The 18,091-nt window shown below is 50.2% G+C and overlaps 1 protein-coding gene across 8 annotated transcripts in view; it reads left to right on the top strand.

The window, feature by feature from the left end:
• Nucleotides 1-18,091, top strand: part of GramD1B (GRAM domain containing 1B) — a 111,963-nt gene that overhangs the window by 56,042 nt on the left and 37,830 nt on the right. For all 8 annotated transcript variants that reach the window (XM_077668593.1, XM_077668598.1, XM_077668595.1 and 5 more), the window contains exon 2: nt 7,469-7,714. In XM_077668593.1, the coding sequence (XP_077524719.1) occupies nt 7,469-7,714 (246 nt within the window). The remainder of the gene's footprint in view (nt 1-7,468; nt 7,715-18,091) is intronic.

Here is an 18,091-nt window from a genome sequence, read left to right as displayed (position 1 = left end):
ATCACTCCTCGTGCGTAAAGTTTAATTCCCATCCATAAAGCTTCCTATTTCAGTTCTCTTTATATTGCCCTGAATCTTTCCACCGTTCGTTCGCTCTCAAAACCGCTGGCACGCGGCTTAATTGTTTTGTTTTGTAATGCGCGATGCGACCAGATTGTTGTAGTTGCTTTTCGTTCTTTATCTCGAAGGTTCCTTGCCAGCTTTGAATTGAGTGCGGCCAAGAACTGCATGGATTCAGTTCGATGACCGCCGAGCACGCTTGTGGCTATCGCCGCTGCCGAGTCATTCAGTTCTTAGTGGGTGCGAGTCAGTCGCTTAAAGTTTATTTTGGAAGCCTTTTCTTTGTCTTCCTGACTGCTGGAGTGTCGTCACCACAACGTGACAGTTTGCATCAACCTTTGAACGTTTGAAAATTGAAAATATAAAATTTCATTCAAATGAGCATTAAATAACTAAATAACATAAGCTCGAAGTTTTACCACCCCCCTCTCCCTCACTCAAAAAAAAAAAAGTTCCAGAGTCCCTGTCTGAGCCAGTCAATCCAATCATTCTATGAGTCAATCAAGCGTTCATATAGTCGTTTGGAATGCTTCCTGTCTGCACTCCCAGTTACAGTACCCATGGACACAGCCCAGCCCATTCAGTGCTTAAATGCAGCAAAGAGTGCCCAGCCTCTTTGCTTCTCCTGCCCTTTCAGAACGGCAAGGTTTTAAAAACTACCATTTCTGTTCTGCTCGCGTTGCAGACTACGCGTCAATAGCGAGGCGCTACAGTGCGCTGCAGCTTGTCGACTTCAGATGGCTGGCACAGCATCGAGGCAGCAGGTGTACGATTGTTACTGTTTTTGTTTGTTTGTTTGTTTGTTTGTTTGTTTGTTTGATAATGCCTCATGTGCTGCTCGTCTATGAAGGCCGGCATGCGTGCAGGCTTATTGCGTCTGTCTGCTGCGACAGGGAGCTAGAGCTTCAAGCTCGCGGTTTTGTTCGGCAGACCGCTGACAGCTTCGGGGAGTTTGCAGTCGAATACTCGGATGTTTCGGCCCATGATGTGTACAAAAGCTTGTACCGGTGACCTCAGCGCTCTAAATTTGCGCGATAGACATCTATGTGAGCATGTGCATGTGGAAGCAATATGAAAAAGGACATTTTGCTAGACTCTTTAGTCGGCGCTTTCTCCCCAACTATATGCATGTGAGAACCGTCTTTTTATTTTCTGTTTTTTCTAGACGCACGATACATTGGACATGTTATTTTTTTCAAGTTCGTTGCTGTAGTGCAAACCAGTAAGGCTCTATATTTTTAATGGAGTGCACCACTTTTTCATATCAAGCCACCGCGGTGGCTCAGTGGTTATGGCGCTCGGCTGCTGACCCGAAAGACGCGGGTTTGATCCCGGCCGCGGCGGTAGCATTTCTATGGAGGCGAAATTCTAGAGGCCCGTGTACTGTGCGCGTTGTCAGTGCACGTTAAGGAACCCCGGGTGGTCGAAACTTCCGGAGCCCTTCACTACGGCGTCCCTCGTAGCCTGAGTCGCTTTGGGACGTTGAACCCCCATAAACAAAACCGTATACACCAAACTTCTCGATATCGATGTTGCCTTTACATTCAGCATGCATGGATGAGTAGTCGGCTCAAGTGCAGTAACGGTATGCGGGAACACGGTAACAGCCTGCTTATACGTTTTTCTGACAACAAATTCCGAACGTGCCGAGGAAGGCAGTCGTTTCTTTCAGGTCTTCGAACCTCTTGGGGAAGAATACTCATGCTGTTGCCGCTAACGCTTTGTCCGACTCGTGCTTTCTCTTCAGCATCGATGTCTGAGATGTCTGAGCGGGTCCTGTGTGTTCGAGCTGAAAGGATGTCTATTGACAACTAATTTTCGGAGCTATATGTGTAATAATGCCAAGGGTGGCCGCGACTACGCAGAGCGTAAGATTACTGGTTAGGTTGCGTATTGACGCAGTGCGCCTCCCCGGGCTGTACTGTCCGGAAATTTCGCGAGGGCCGTAATCGATATGTCCTCCGTCTGCCAACAGTCGACGTGACTCAGAGACGGGCATGAGGCCGTCCCCACGAAGCGGGGAGGGGCGGGGTGACAATCTCGAATTTGTGTGGCAGCATGACAGTGCTGAATCCTCCGCAGTGCTGTCCCGGGACCGTGTTTTGTGACTTATTTTCCCCATTCATTCTTGAACCCTTCTGTCGTTGTGACGTCATTACTGGGTGTCTAAGCAAGCAATATGATTCGTCGATTCCTGTATTGAAGGCGAGGTCTACCTGTGGCAAGGAAGCAAAATGGCGGGAATAGAGTACAGTCCCTGCTTAGAACGGAAGCCGCGCCGTGTGTGCGCAAAAGTTTCGTCGTGGCTAGCGCGTCATACCGATAACGGCGACGGTGATGTGTAATGATGGTGATAGTGTATCTCGTTTGTTGCAACGAGATGCTGTAAAACTTGGGCGGATTTCATAACGCTTATCTGCGCGGGTAAGCTTTCGTAAACCTATGGTCGTCCGTGCATGCAGTCCGCTGACGCTACGGATCAAAGGGAGTCAACTGGTGGGCATGAAGACTCCTGGCATTTTCCCGACCTTCCTGTCGAAAATAAAACCTGAGAAAACGCATTGTGCTTCCGATTACGGTAACCCACATGCTTGACTCCATCCAGTTAAAAAATGATAGTCTGCACGGCGATTTGAAGGTCCGTTTTGTCACGTAGCGTTGACCGCTCGTTTGAAGGCATGAATTCAGCACGAAGGAAGATTGAAGGGCGATGGGTTTATCTATTGGTCGAGCCGGGAACACCCTGCTGCTGTCAAGAGGTTAATCACTGAGACCATGATTTGACCCCATTTAATACGTGTTGCTGCACATTGTAGCCAACTTCCTTGCTATCTCTGTGGTTCCTAGAACATGCTACAGGCGACCTTATAGTGGGAACCCTATCGATACAGCACGTGTCTTGTGCCTCAAGAGAGGCCCGATAACACTACGGCGCGCTACAGCGTTGTCGCGGCGACTGTTCTTGTAGGGGATACACGCGTGTCGCAAACCGCTGCTGTCTCGTGTTTCCCGACAGCAGGTTGGCTGCGGCACGACTGATTAGGAAAAAGGTCAGTTTCTCGCGCTTCCCATCTGTTGCAGAAATACCCGTGTTCGTGCCCGCAGCGATTTGTTTCGTTCGGTGAGCGACGCGATGCTAGCTGTGCGCAGTGCACGAGGTCGCCGGTTCGATTCCCGCGGCGGCGGTCACGTCTTATTTCGAAACCATAACGGGCTGGTAGTGGACCATAGCGTGGCTCGTTTCGCTATGGATGTTGCTAACCGTTAGGTTGCTTAAAGAGACCCTGCTACACCTTTCCAGCAGAGTAAATAAACTCGCTCAATCGCTAGATTGTATTAAAATGAACACCTGGGCCAAAAAATACAGTTCTGCACGCTGCAGAGAACCCACAATCTCGCTCGAAAGTTGCCAAGACCTTCCTGGCGACTTTTTCATACTCGCGCCTTCCTCCGTGCCACGCGGTTAAGAAATGGCTATTGGTTAGATTCTTTCAGAGGTCGCGCGGCTGTCGTGGCCGCGGCCAGTCAGCCGCTTCGCGTCAGCGATCTCTGCCTCCGGGGGAAATCCCGCACGCCTCTGTATCCTGGCAGTGGGCCGAATGGGTGAGGTCATTGGAAGAGCGCTGACCTTTGAGCGTGCAAAAAGTGACGAGAGGACTGAGAATGGCGCGAAGACACTGAAATTCAAATTCTGACGGCATGCAAGTAACTAAACTTTTGCAAAGTGGATTAAAAAAATCGTTCCTATAGAGGATATTATGAAGTGGCGTCCTTTAACAACATCCCAGGCATGCCGCAACATTATTGAATAGTGTTGTTCGGCACCTTCAAATGGACGGTGAGTACAAATCGCATTTTCCCTGTATAGATATTCTGCCGCGTTCTGAGCAAAAAGGCGTTACTTTTACTAGAAACCGAGCTCTTTTATAAGCTACAAGAGGTCAAAAAATGAAATACAGGTGTCGCAGCCAGCGGCCGTTTTCGTAAGGAAACTACGGTGACGTGATGAGTTTTTCTTTTTCGCGCGGATCCCTACGGCAAGGCTACACCGCCATTAAGTTCCAGGCGGCGATCACGGAGTCCTTTTCGGTATGGACGTCACGAGTTTGAATTGATTGGTGGGAAAAAAATTTGAAATTTTAGATTAGATTTTCTCATCTTGCTACCGAACAAACATGAGCATAGCCACAAAGAGCCGCGGAATCAGTTTTTATAAAAGTAAGAGCTAAAACTGACTGGAGTTGCTTTCGGTGTCGCTTTAAGCTTTCCTTGGTTACAGTCAGCTGATAAAGAAGGTACGGCTTCTCGGGAGACGGTCTTTCCACATGCGCACGTGCGCGCTTTATCGTTCTCGGGTGTACGGTAGTCCTTGGTATATGGTTTCGCTGCTTGCGCTGCTGTGGAAACCTGTGCGCAGTATCCCGTTATCTTCAGCTGCAAGCATTCTTTCGTCCTTGGCGTTGCGTACGTGTGGCCGCAATGGCAGCTCTTATAGCCTCTCATCTCGGGGTGTGGTCTGTACATGTGTGCCATGACAGGCGAGCAGTCCGTAGTGCCGCGCGCTGTTGATATGTCCATCGTCCGAGATAAGTGCGAGGAAGTTGTGCCAGATTTCGCCGATTGTTCTAGACGTTGCTGCAGCGCGCGATAAACGGCACCTCGAAGCGGGAGGGTGATTGTTCAACTTGACGGTGGTGCTCGCCTTCTTCCCTTACCTCTCCCTGCTCCGAGGTTATAATAATAATAATAATAATAATAATAATAATAATAATAATAATAATAATAATAATAATAATAATAATAATAATAATAATAGTAATAATAATAATAATAATAATAATAATAATAATAATAATAATTGTTTTTTGTGGGAAAGGAAATGGCGCAGTATCTGTCTCATATATCGTTGGACACCTGAACCGCGCCCTAAGGGAAGGGATAAAGGAGGGAGTGAAAGAACAAAGGAAGAGAGAGGTGCCGTAGTTGAGGGCTCCGGAAAAATTTCCACCACCTGGGGATCTTTAACGTGTCGAGAATTTCGTTTTCTCTCGAACTCGCCGCTTCCTCGCGAGTGTGCGACATGGAACTGAACGAGTGCACTGGACGTTTCAGGCTTCACGCCCCGGAGTTCAATAACCCCGAAACTTGGGCTTGTTGGGTCGTACTTCTCGAAGGTTGTATAGCGCGTGAAAAACCTGGGGACGGATGCAGACTTGGTGTCTGTTCTCGAAGTTGCACGTAGTACGGGTCCTGTGCCGCGCCTCCAGGACTTCTCCGCATGCGCACTACAGCGGAGAATGGTTTGCCTGCTCCGTTTTGGCACGCGTGTATAGAAAAAAGTATCGGGTGCTGCACCTGCTCTCAAGTCTAGAGCGTGTTCGTGCTTTCAGGCTGTGAGGCAGCTCAGGTGTCGATGGAATTACACGTTCACTAGAAAACGAGTAATTGAGCGTAGTGTACTACATTTTGAAAAAAAAAAAAGTCAGCTGCTCTACAACTTGTCACTAAGAAAGAAATTGAACTGTGAAGATGCAGATGCACCTCTGGGGGAAAGGTTTTTGGTTTAGCCGCTGCCGCATAGTGTATGTGGTTTGCTTAGCTGTCCTCCGTGTTATGGTGGATTTGACGGTGAACACTAATATGAGTTAATCTGGACGATTTAGCGCTGAAGATGTTATTCCTTTGTCACAAACTAGAGGGAACATTCTCGCGGTGCTTAAACGTAGTTCCTACATCTAAATTTAGTCTTTCGGAGCGTCTTTTCGTAGAAACATGTCGCCGTGAGTTCCTTCTGCGCCTGTATAATCGTTTCGAATATTTTTACACAAAAGTTATCTTGTCGTGACATTGAATCACTTGTTTTTTTTTTCTCTATAAAATTGTTCCGTAAGTTTTATGAGTTCACACATTCAACATTTTATGTGCTTTCCCTCTTGGTATTAAACTTTCCGGCAGAATAATAGTTATGCGAGGTCGTCTCTTATTTCGCATCATCTCTCATTGTCGCAAGAAAACTCTGCAGAACAGCGTCGGAATGACCGCGGCTGCTGCAGGACGGCGATCGTAAGACAGCATGTGGTGAGAACCCTGTCCTGCAGTGAACGTAATTCAGCTGATGTTATTATGATGACAGCTGTTGTGAGGAATAGCCGCCGCCAGGTGTATTGGTGTTAATGTCAGCGGCGTCTGAGTGTCGTGTATTATTCCGAATCATGTGAATAGTTCTACAGTTTCATTAGCTTAGCTAGCACAGCCACATGTTAGATTACACCTACCCCATGATGGGTTATGACTTATATTATTCACGGCGGCTTTACACCTACCCCATGATGGGATATGACATATGTATTATTCACGGCGCTACGGAATTGAGTGATTTAAATATAACAACGTCTGATGAATGCCTTTCAGTGAGAAAAAAACCCTCTTCTCTTAAAAGTTGCGAGGCTGCTGCGAACAACCGAACAAGCCGTTATAAAATAATGCTATTTCCATCTTTTTTTTTTAAACCGTACCTGAAGGCACTGTCACGCGAAAAGTTATAGGCGAGAAACGAAATTCAGGTAAGAAGCTGCCCGGGTTCAAAGTTCAAATGCCAAATTTACTATGCAGCAGCATGGGTGCGGTCCAGAACTCTTGCAGGACCCCACCCCATGCATTCCACTTCATTGTGGACAGGAGCGTGAGATTTTTTTTATTTCTGTTGCTTTCCGTCATCGTTAACCGGAAGAGATAGGCCTTTTGTTTCTCGCTGGAGTTTCAGGCATTATTTATTCGCTCGTCTTCGTTGTCAGCCAGTCTACCTGCTTCCTGCGTCGTCGGTAAGGCGGTGTGTGTAAGGGCTGTGGCAGCGTCTTGCACTGCTTTTCTTGCGTGACCTTTTTCGTGTTTGGTGACCTTTTTCGTGTTTGGGGAGGTGTATGGGCTTGGTGCCTGGTGAAGTTGCCAAGAGTTAGCTTGCCGGCGATGCGACCACCACCCCTTTCATCTGTGATGCGTCGAGCAGATACACACACACTGCTCTCGTAGTCTAATATTAATGGGTAACCCAGGACGAAGGGTCGCGGTATTCAGTTCTGCACGATAGGAACAGCGCCGCGTAGGGAAGCGTGTGTGGGCACAACAGCTTTGCTGCACCTGCGGAAGAAAATTCGTGAAAGCCGCTTAGGATGTCGTTCTCACGCGGTCGTGAAGCTACTTCCCGTTGCATGGTCGCGTAACGAAGTTTTGCGGGATAGCTGGTGTAGCATAGTACGCGTGGGCATCCCTACGGGGATGAAACCGGCGGCGCTTCAACCGCCTGCCCCGCGTGTCGTCGCCGTCTCCCGCGGCAACGCTCTTTTCCTCCCTCTCTTCAGTGCTCTCAACCCGTTTTCCCCATTTTTCTCTCCCGTTTTTTCCATCGCAGTGGCGGCGTAGGCGGCCGGCGTGCCTCCCCCTCCGCGGCGGCGGCGCCCGATGTCGTCGCCGCCGACGAGGGCGCCCCGTTTGCCTCTGGCGGCAGCAACGGCATCATCGCGCTCCCCGCCGACGCCGCGATGGCGGCTGCCCCTCGCCGCATCGCCGTTGAGCAGCAGCAGCAGCAGCAGCAGCAACCGCCGGCGTCGGCGTCGTCAGCAGCCTCCACACCCGTGGAAGAGGCCGCGCCTTCCTGGTGAGCACGCTTCGCCGCTTGGCGAGCTTCCTCTTCTCTCTCGCCATGCGGGAAAGCACCGCGCGTTCGTGGCGCGGGGTCAGCAAGCGCGCGGCAGTGCAGCCCGCCTGCGAGGGTGAACCCGTGCTGGCGCGAGCGACGCGGAAGCAGAGGCCGCGCTCGATCGTCAACGTGGCGACGGGAGAGGAACACGAGCCTCGCCTGTTGTGTCGTCCTCGGGAAGGAAAGGAACAGGTCCGCGGGGACGACTCGCCGATGTCTTGTGTGTACTTCGTTTTTTTTTTATGTCTCCGGAGCCGCAGTCGATGCCGGAGTGTCCTGAGACACTGTCAAAGTGCATTTTCCAAAAGGTAGTTTTCCTTTCACAGATGGAACCCATCTTTCCATATAGGAGGAGCTCGTGCGAGCGCATTGCTGTCGCGAGAGACCGAACGAGGCGCGAAGTGGTTCGCGAGGTCAACAGTCTCCGAACGTCGGAAGGCGACGGGCGATTCATCTTCGCTTCGAGCGCACTCACTGAGCGGCCGAGGCGCGACCGTCGCGGGCCTGGGGATGCCTTCGCGCGCACGCAGATGCAGTGCCAGGCACATCCAACCAGGCGCTCTCCATCGAACGCATCCCGTGGCGCTCGCGTGCGGGCATCCGCGCTGCTTTTTGTGCGCGACGGATCCCGGCGCGGACCCGCGGGGCGCTTCGCTGCACCGCGCCAGTGCGTTCGGCGGCGGCTGCACGGAGAGTTCGCGCTGCGGGACGGCGGAACGAAATCGCCCAACTTAAGGCGCATTCACATGCACTACACCAAATTTTCGACGAGCGAAGCGAATTCGCTTCGCCGGAAAAAAGGGTCCTGTTCTCATTTACACCGCCCGCGACGGCGGAACCGACGCGTAACTGCGGCTGCTTCTCGCTTTTTCACGAAAGCAGCGAGATCTAACGGCAGTTTCTTTTCACGTACTTCCAATTCGCGAAGGAAGCGAGTGCGCGCGTGAGCCCCCGCGGATAATTCGCGCGCTTTTCTGTCGTCGGTTGCGCGGCTGCACACTGGCTTGCGCCGTATGTACGGATGCGTATTTTTAACGCAGTCCTCGTTTCATTTCTCGGATTTGAGCTTGTAGCGGAAAAGTAATGGCGACCATTTCAGAGGAGGCGATTTTTTTTCGATTCTCCTTTGCAACTCTGTAATTGATATGCTGGAAGAGTTGCGAAAGGCAGATGAAAGGTCAGTACGCGCCGGAGGCGGTGGTGGGTGCACCCTTCTTTGCAGGGACGCTCCCGTTTGGGCCAAGGCTGCAACCTCCTGCCGCTGGTTCGGGACAGGGGCGTGGAGTATTACGGAGAATAAGTTCATGTAAACTTCGTCGTGACATCAATATGCGAAGCGCTGTCACCTCACTGGCTTGAGTTATTTTTTCGGCAGCTACCTGAGTGTGTCACCGAGCAGCTTCGACACCTTTTTAGAGGTCCTTTCGCCTGATCGTAGCCAGAAAAAGGCACGCTGTTCAGTAAGGTGTAGCCTGTGTATCACCGCCTGGCGCAGGCTATCGTGCAGGTGAGGTGAAGATCTCATTTATTTTGTGGACGAGATTGTGCACTGTTGCTTTTATTTTCTATTTGGATTGTCATGTCTGAGACAGCAGTTCGTAACGTGTGCAAAAATTGTGGAGTGCTTATATTATGAACCGATTTTGCCCCGTTTAAGTTTTGCGTCCGTTCATTGTGCCGTCTGCCCGTGAGCTTCTTTATTTCGGAAGCTCAATGTTCTACAGTTGTGCCACTCCAGCTTCGCGGTAGCATAAAGGGTTCACAGGGCTAAAATGTTTTGTGCTTCGGTCCTCCAGAAAAGAAATTTGCCTTCAGTCGCTGTTAGGGACGTCGGTATAGTGTCTGGAATAGTTTCGAAAACAACCATCCGTCCCGTTTCAGGCTGAATACGCGAAACGTACTGTGCTGGCACTCGAAAACAGTACAAACAGCGGCACGAGCGAAATGATCAGCTGGCTTCGCAGTACATAATACATGCCTCGTGTTACCGCTGTCATGCTTGCCGCCATACTGGATTTTGACCGGACGTGACGTCAACGGTCCTTCGTCGCTTCCGCGCCGAAGGCGGGAAAATGGGCCCCGGACCGATCGCGGCCGAATCTGGGCGAATCCGCTTCGCTCGCCGGAAATTTGGTGTAGTGTGAATGCGCCTTTAGGATGCTTCGTTTGTCCACCCTGTAGATGGCGGCGATTCTCATTTGCTCCTCGTGCGGTGCCTTGTCCCGGGGGAAATGCGCTCGAGCGGCGAAGAAGCGAAGGTGTCGGCCTGCGCAGTACCATGTCAGCGTCGAAGGAAACGCGAACAGGACAACAAACATGAAAAATATTAGTTGCTAGAGGAGAAATATAGGCGGGGGTTCATTAACATTTCTACGCACTGGTCTTCGCTCCATCGGAGAGATCAAGACCAAGCACTATAGTATCCAGTCTCCTTCAACTGAAATCTCGCCTTGCTGTTCGCGTTTCATTTAACGGTATGTATGCGATACGCAGTATGTGTTCGAAATTATATAACCAGTCTTATTTTTACTTCTATGTGGAGCCTGAGAGGGCATCGTGGGGGCCATAATCCCGGAGGAATGCTACTCAGAAAAAATAAATAAAAAATGCCTCTCACTGGGGACACCGCTGGTTACGTGAAAATCGAGCGTTCCTTTTCGTAGTGCTTCGACCGGCGTACATCTCGGCCTGGGTCGTGGCGTGATAGCAGCGTTCCTTGCCCCCACCGTCGTTATTGTCACCTGAAGCTCGGCCGAAAGGCCCATGCCGTGTCAGCGGCGCGTTAACGGGAAGCGGTCGGGGGAAGAGGAGGGGGTTAGACAGCCCCACGCAGTTAAGCGCGCGACGATTCGCACTGGGCCGCTCGTCGCCGTTGTGCGGCCGCTGGGACGTTGATGATGGGCTCCTTGCGTGCCTCAGCGGAAGGGATTCATTGACGCCGCCGCTCCCTCTCTCCCTCTATCTCACACACACACACACGTGCTGTCCCTTACCACGCGTGCGCGCGCTGTCAGTGCGGAACAGTGGCAGCGCGAAAGTACATAATCTGCTCTCCCACGCCGCGCGGTTTAGTGAGCCAGCACACTTCTTCCACCGCGCATGTCGATCGAGCGGGAAGAACTGTGCCCCCGACGTTTCGATCTCTCGTTTTCTTTTTTTTTTTATTTCGCGCGCCGTAATAACGGCGCACCATCATCAGGCAAGCGCTAGAAACAAAGCGGTTACGGTGGGCAAGCTAAGAGGCCTGGAGCCTCGCGTGCTGTCTCTAGGCGTTCGTACTGCGCCTTTCTGCCTTTTAGTCCCAGCGTCAGTACGCGCGCGCTGCGCCGAGGAAAGGAAACTGAGGCGGAAAAGCACGTGGTGTGTCTCCTCCTTTATGGGCGCAGATCGTATTGCTACTACGCCCTTAGCGGCCGAGTAACGTCGCCCGCTATCCAGAAAAAAGAAAATGTATATATACAGTCGGTATATATCAAGCGCGCGTCCTTGACAGCCCCGAGGATCGAATGAGCGGCGGTAGTTGTTTGCTGTCGATGAGGACGCCTTGAAGCGACGCGCGGAATTTTCGTCTGGAGTAAATAAATCTGAGACCCGCACCTTCGCGCAGACTCGAGCAATGAGCTAGCTGCGCCACTAGCCTGAAAGGCTAGTCCCGGGCGCAAGAGTAATAAAAAGAAAACGAACGAACACACACAAACACACAAACCGGAGCGCAGTCGCTAACGTCCTTATTGAACGCATCGCCATCTTGGCACCCATCCAGATAACGACTTCGCGTCAAAACAGAGTGACCGTGCGTGGACATTTCGCTGGCTTTCTGGTCGCAGCCCCCTTGCGACGGCCAAGTAAAGACGAGATAGGGCATTTAGTGTTTAAAAATTTCGGTACTGAGAGCAGAAAATGTCACTGTCACAATCATTTTCTTGAACAGTGCCCGCAAGTACAGGAAGCGAGTGGGTCTTCCCACGTAGAGCTTTTATTTAGGGTGTGTAATACCGGCTATTTCATCTAGCATGTTCTGCAAGTTTTAAAAGAACACGTTTTTTGAGTTCGAACAGCGCTTTCTTCGACATAGCGTTGTCAGCGATGGAGCGCATTAGAATACAGCTGAGACGTGCTAACTAGTAGACTGCTTAACTAATATTGAATGGTTAACTTTTTAACTACCTATTAATGCTAGTCTCCTCATTTTTTGAGAGGCGTATTGCCCACCGTAAGTAATATTCGTATCAGTTTTTAGAATTTCAAAAACTCAGTTACCCACGGCGCTGTCGTCCATCAAATTTCGCCTCATCGGTCCAAAATACATGAGCTTCCGAGAAGCTTGCAGGCAAAACAATTTCTGCAGTGCACGTAACTCGTCGAAATAGCGAAAATGTGTTGAGCCAGACCTACAGGGATAACTGCGTGGATAACTGCGAAAGGATAACAGACATTGAGAGAAAGTAGAGAAGTGAAATCGTGGCGGCGGCAGCATGACAGAGGGGCGCTACACATTACCGTATATCTTGAAGCACATATATATAAAGCGAGGGTCTCTTACCTGCCACCAAAAGAAGTCGCGAGAGGGCAGCGCACCTCTCATGCCGCCCATATATGTGACAACTTCAATTCTGTCGCCTCGGACGTAAAGTGAAACAGTGCCTCACAACAGGGTGCGGACGTGGGCGATCACTAGCCCTTGAGTTCTGAATTACAAGTTATACCCCTGTCACACGGGCACTTGTAAGGCCTTAGAAATTGAGGTCCTTTGTCCCAAAGGCGCGTGACGCGCATCTATACGGCAAAGCGTCGAGACCTTTGCGATAAAGTTCCGTAGCAATAAAGGCGGCCGTCAGCGGCCTTAAAGTTGCTTAAAGGAGCAACCCAGACGGCAGCGCCAGCTAGCGAGCGCAAAGAATAAAAAATTGACGCAATTTTTAGTTTTGAAACCGTAAAAATTATCTAATTTATCTTATTCAATGGTTAATTTTGCGTCACAGTGAACTTAACCGTAGAGGAGGCTATGACCAAAGACATCCACACTGCTAAGAAAGGACTTGAACGCTTTTCAGCAGCCGCATCGACACACACGTGCTTGCGCATCTCGCTTTGCTGTTTTTTCTTCGTTTGCTCTTTGTTGAGTGCGCGTTTTGAGTTTGCTTGTGTGCACAAAGACACAAGCAACAAAGCACGCTTCTCGAACACAACGAGGAGCCGAACGGAAAAGTGCGCCTACCGTGGTCGGACCGAGAACGATGAAAAAAAAAAAAGAAACTTTGTTTCAAAATATCTGTTTCTCACCGTCAGAACACTCGTTTATTATCGTGATAGCTACTTTTTCCAACATAAACGAATGCACTCTTAGGTGAAGTGCTACCGTCTGCTTTAATTTCATAATGTTACTAGCGCCGCTTCACACACAGCGGTGACTTTTGGCATTCACGGAGGCCGCGTTCTAGCTCCTTTGGATTTGCCGTGTAGCAGCGTCGCTGCTCCTTTTCGGTTTTCCTCCTTTAGTGCAATAAGACAACTTTACGGCAAAGGCCGAGAAGAAGTCCCGTGTGACAGGGGTATTAGACACGGTGAGCAACCGGCCAGTGTAAAGTGGGATACAGAGATTCGATGCAGTGAAAAGGCAAGGTGTCAGTGCCATGGCATTCTAGAAGAGGGGTCGAAACCTCTAGCGCCAGCGAGGCAAGCAAGGCTTCACAGCTATCATTCCATTGGCGAAACTCCCCATAGGGATCGACGAATCATAAAGTGGCACCCTGATTGATATTCATGTAAACTGCAGAGGGATCTGGTGGAAAAAAAGAACTGACAGTGCGCCGCCAATGGCTGGCTAGCTGGCTGGCTGCCAAGGTTGCGGGGCACGTCACCATCTGATAGCCTTCAGAAATGGGCCGCAGGGCATGGTCGAGTTTTGATTTTCGTAGGATTAAGGAGGCTGCGAAGCACCTTCTGTGGAGAACACGTAAACTCGCTCGATCACTGCATTCTCTTGTCATGAACATTTGAGCCAAATAATACACTTCTGCACGCAGCAGAGCACCGATTGTTCATGAACACCTGAGCTAAATAATACACTTCTACACGCAGCAGAGGACCCACAATCACGCACGAAAGTTGGCGAGCCCTTCCCGGCGACTTTTCCATGCTTGCGCCCTCCTCCGTCGCACGCTCCTGCGTAATTGTGTTCCGAGATGGCTATTGGCTTGACTCTTTCAGGCGTCACGCAGCTACCATGGCCGCGGCCAGTCAGCAACTTCGCTCCGGCGGCTCAGCTCCTCCCTCACCCCTGCCCGGGAAATTCCCGCGCGCGTCGGCGGTGGGGCCGGCGGAGGAGCCTTTGAGCGTACAAAAAGTGACGAAAGGAGAGGAAAAGGCGCGAAGAGGATGAAATTTAAAATTTTAACTACATATAACTTGGCTTCTACAAAACGCGTCGAGAAAATTCTTGCTGGGGGATATTTGTGAAGTGGCGGCCATCAACATCAGAGCCCCTCGGGTTTTGAAAGGGGCACCTCGCTAAGTACTTACTCCTGCTGGGCAGTGCGGTGACATTGTGAGAGCATTTGTGCATGTTAGGTTTGTGTGTCTCGTGACCCTCCGTCCGCCTTCACGCGGCGGCAGGCATGAAAGATGGAACAGCTGCCGCCCATCCTGCAGCGGCGGGCCGCACTCTAATCAGCCGGTGCGCATGCCGCTCGACTTACCGAGCAGGCATCGAGACACACGCGCCTTCCACACGGGGACGCGCCGAGGGGGGACCCCAGCTGTGGCGCTTGTGCAACGGGGTGGCCCTTCTTTTTTACCAAATTGTTTTCTTGCATTGCATTACGGTGCCCTGTTCCGATATTTTTTTTTGTTAATGCATTACTGACTTTTCACTGCCTGGGGTATGCCTTGCCTTTCGCACGTTTTCCTTTGTCAGTTAATTCAGAGATTAATAATTCATAGTTACGGCAGACACGAGTGCGTACACCACAACAAGCTCTTCGTCCCGTGTTGCTCTTCTAGTGTGTGCCTGCCTATGCCATAACTAAATGCTGCATCCGCTTGTGCGTTCCTGCCGCTTGTCAAAACAGCGTTTCTCTTGGAGCTTGCGATTTTCGTTGCAAACGAGAATGCTGGGAAAGAGGGAGAGATGGTAAATGGCTCGTGGGAAAAAAAAAAGTGGTGCCGGCGTGTGTCATTATCAGCGCGAGAGATGCACGAAGACGTCGTTCTTTCATTGTGCGATAATTTGCAGTTCGCTTTTCAGTGAACATTCTCCTGAAACGCACATTGCGGTCTGGCTTAATTACGTTTTAATTGAGTGGCGCGGTCTCGATGCGACGCAGGCTGGCGGCACGCGTGGACCGCGCGCGCCCAAGGGCCGTTAGCCGAGGCAGGGCTCCTAATTATTAAGCGCCCTCCTCGTGTGCAGCACCGCGGAAGCGGGAACAATCGAGGGTGGTTCTTAACAGGACGTTCACCGAAAGACGAGCGAGCAATGACCGCCGCTTGCCATGGCAACGCTGCACGGGGCGGTGTTAATTCTGGTCCGTTTCCCTTGTGCTTTCTTGTGGAGCTAGCTCGATCCGAACACGTGCGCACTTGAGGCGCAGGTACTCCCGTCACTCGCCTTTGAGCCGCGGACTCAGACTATAGGACAGGTGGTTATTAATAATAATCAGCGAAACTGCTTTCAGTTAAGTAGATTAGTGCCTTCTCCTGTCTTTCCTTCTCTCCTTCCTTCCTTCCTTCCTATGGTGACTCGATGCGCGCGCTCCCCCACCGCCGTGCAGGATGAAGACAACCGCGCCATCTGCTACGGCGTCCGCCATCTTGTGGCCCACTCTGTAGGCAGCCAACGGGCACCGCTCAGCTGGATGTAGAGTTCGTTTTAAAAATTGGGGGGGCTTGCTGCGTTAAGAATGTGAGGAAAACACCGAAACAAGCATCGGCGGTGAAAATGGTCAGTGATTGACGCTGTATGACCTTTCATTGTCAATTTCACTGACGGCTTGATTTATTGGCAGGCGAAAACCGCCTTCTCGACAGCTGCGTGAGGACCTTTTGGCTGCCGGTTGAATATTAAATTTGATTATAAAGCAGAGCGTAGTCACGGGACACAAGAAAAGGTGGCATGTCACACCTTGCTTCCAAGTCTGTTCTAGCTTTATCACCGACTACCCCTGTTACAGGCTGTATGCTGCCGCGCCGAGTGGGAAGCAGTGATGATGATGATGATGTCACATAATCGCTCTGCGGCTGGAAGTATGCCGTGCCTAAGTGGCGTTCTACGAATGTTAAATTGTAATTTCAGCGGTGATGTGAACTGCAGCGAAGGTTGCATTTCTTCATTTGATGATACATTACCCGAGCTGTATAGTGCTTTTTAAGTGCGAAAAATGATTTAGCTCACCAGTGGGCTTCATATGTGAGGCAGATCATACACAACTTTTTTTTCCTGCCCTCGTGTAGGGGTCTTAGTTCCAGGAAACAGCTGGTCCTGCCGAATAAAGAGAAGTGGAAGAAACTGGCCACCGCTATCAGTTTTGGGGAAGTCCTTTGTCGCCACGATCTTTGAAGGTCGCTCTCATCTCTGAAAAGCAGGTGCGGCTGTGTCGCCTCCCGCCTCAATCCGTTCCAGCAGAAGCAACCCCCCTGAACATTTCATAAGGGAGGAAACTATACAAATTTCCTTGACCGGATGCAATGATTGGATATGCGGAGGTTCGTGCTGCGATATGTGACTTTTCTGTCTGCGAATGGTCGCCTAAGCAGTCACTCCACGTGGCTCCCAAGACAACCGATCAAAAGAGTGCTGAGGTAGTACGACTTTCGTATTAAGCTCTGCTCTGAATTTGGGCAATGGTAAGTTGCTGGGATTGGAAGAAGGAACAGGATTACGAAATGAACCTTTCAAACTTTCGCTATAATTTAGTCTTTTGCAAAATATGCGGCTCAGTATATAAATATCTAAGTTTGGTTCATGAGTGATATGACGATTGAGCACAAAAAAGACTGAAAAACATAATTCCTAAATTTGAAGGCTAGACTGTCACTCTAGCCTACAGACTACGGGCAGTGGACTAAGTAGTCATTTTAAAAATTGGAAACGGCACTCTTACACATTATGCGCTCAAGACAGCAACGACAACGACCATGCTCTGGATCACCCCTCTTCATTTCACAAGCCTTCGTTCTTTACCTCGCGTTGTGCAGAAAGTTCTAGGAGCCTACAGACAAGATTCTTCTATTTTGCCTAGCCCGGCCATTACGCCCCGCCCACCAAATTTCTGCGGTTCAATGGCCAAGTAGCTGCCAGTTCATCGTCACTCATCATTCGTCATGTTATCAATTAGCACAAAATCATTCGGAAGTTTCCTGGAATCGCACTTCATCGAGCGAAAGAAAAAAAAAAGGAAGTTTCAAGCTCTCTCTACATGCCACTACATCTTACACAATTTATTTCATCGTAAGCAAAACAAACGTGTACAGAGCGCTGGTGACACGAATGGCTCAGCATTTACATCCTTAAGCGCGCCGTAGCATTTATACAACGAAGAGCAAAGCGTTTATGTAATCCAAAAATTCTAGCAGTTGTGCGCGCGCATATATGATCAAGAGATGAAGAATACATGAAGGGTAGATAGATGCCGTGGGCAAAACCACGCAAATGAACGGCCAACTTGGCGAATACAGAAATGCGCACGCAGGACCAGTCCGTTGGCAGCCACTTGTCGCGCTTGATTTTTACCAGCCAGAGGAGTATTTTATTTTCTTTCGGAAATCGGAACATCTCAGTCATTTCGCGAGTGGTTCGTGCATTGGGGCACACAAAACACACGCATTTAGCACAAAAAACGCTGCGCGTGTCTTCCCCAACCGGCAGCGGCGAAGCGTGGGCGCCGCAATGGCCGCCACCGCTCGAAAGGACGGCGTTCAGTGTAGCGGCGTTGACCTCTTCAAAGAATTACTCCACCCTCCTGCGCGCTCATCGAGGCACCCTAGTCCTTCCTTCATTTCTTTCTTTCTTTCTTTCTTTCTTCAGAATAACTTCAATTCAATTCCCTCCTTTATTTCTCATTTCCTTCCGTCCTTCCTTTTCTCCTCTCTTTCCTTTCTTCTAACTTCCTTGTCTTCCTTTCCTCCTTCCCTTCCTTGCAATTTTCTTCCTGTCTCCCTCATTTCCTTCCTTATTTCTCCATTCCTTCCTTTCTTCATTTCCTTCCTTCCCCTCTCTCTTTCTCTTCTTTCGTGCTCCTTCTTTTTTCTTCTTGTTTTCTTTTGTCTTCCGTTCTTTCCTTTCTTCTTAACTCTTTGCGTTCACTGTGTGCGGCAGGCTACGCCTACGCTGGCTCG

Source organism: Amblyomma americanum, chromosome 6 (genome assembly GCF_052857255.1).
Source record: "Amblyomma americanum isolate KBUSLIRL-KWMA chromosome 6, ASM5285725v1, whole genome shotgun sequence".
NCBI lineage: Eukaryota > Metazoa > Arthropoda > Arachnida > Ixodida > Ixodidae > Amblyomma > Amblyomma americanum.
Note: the sequence above shows the minus strand (reverse complement) of the source record. Positions and strands in the feature narration are given on the sequence as shown.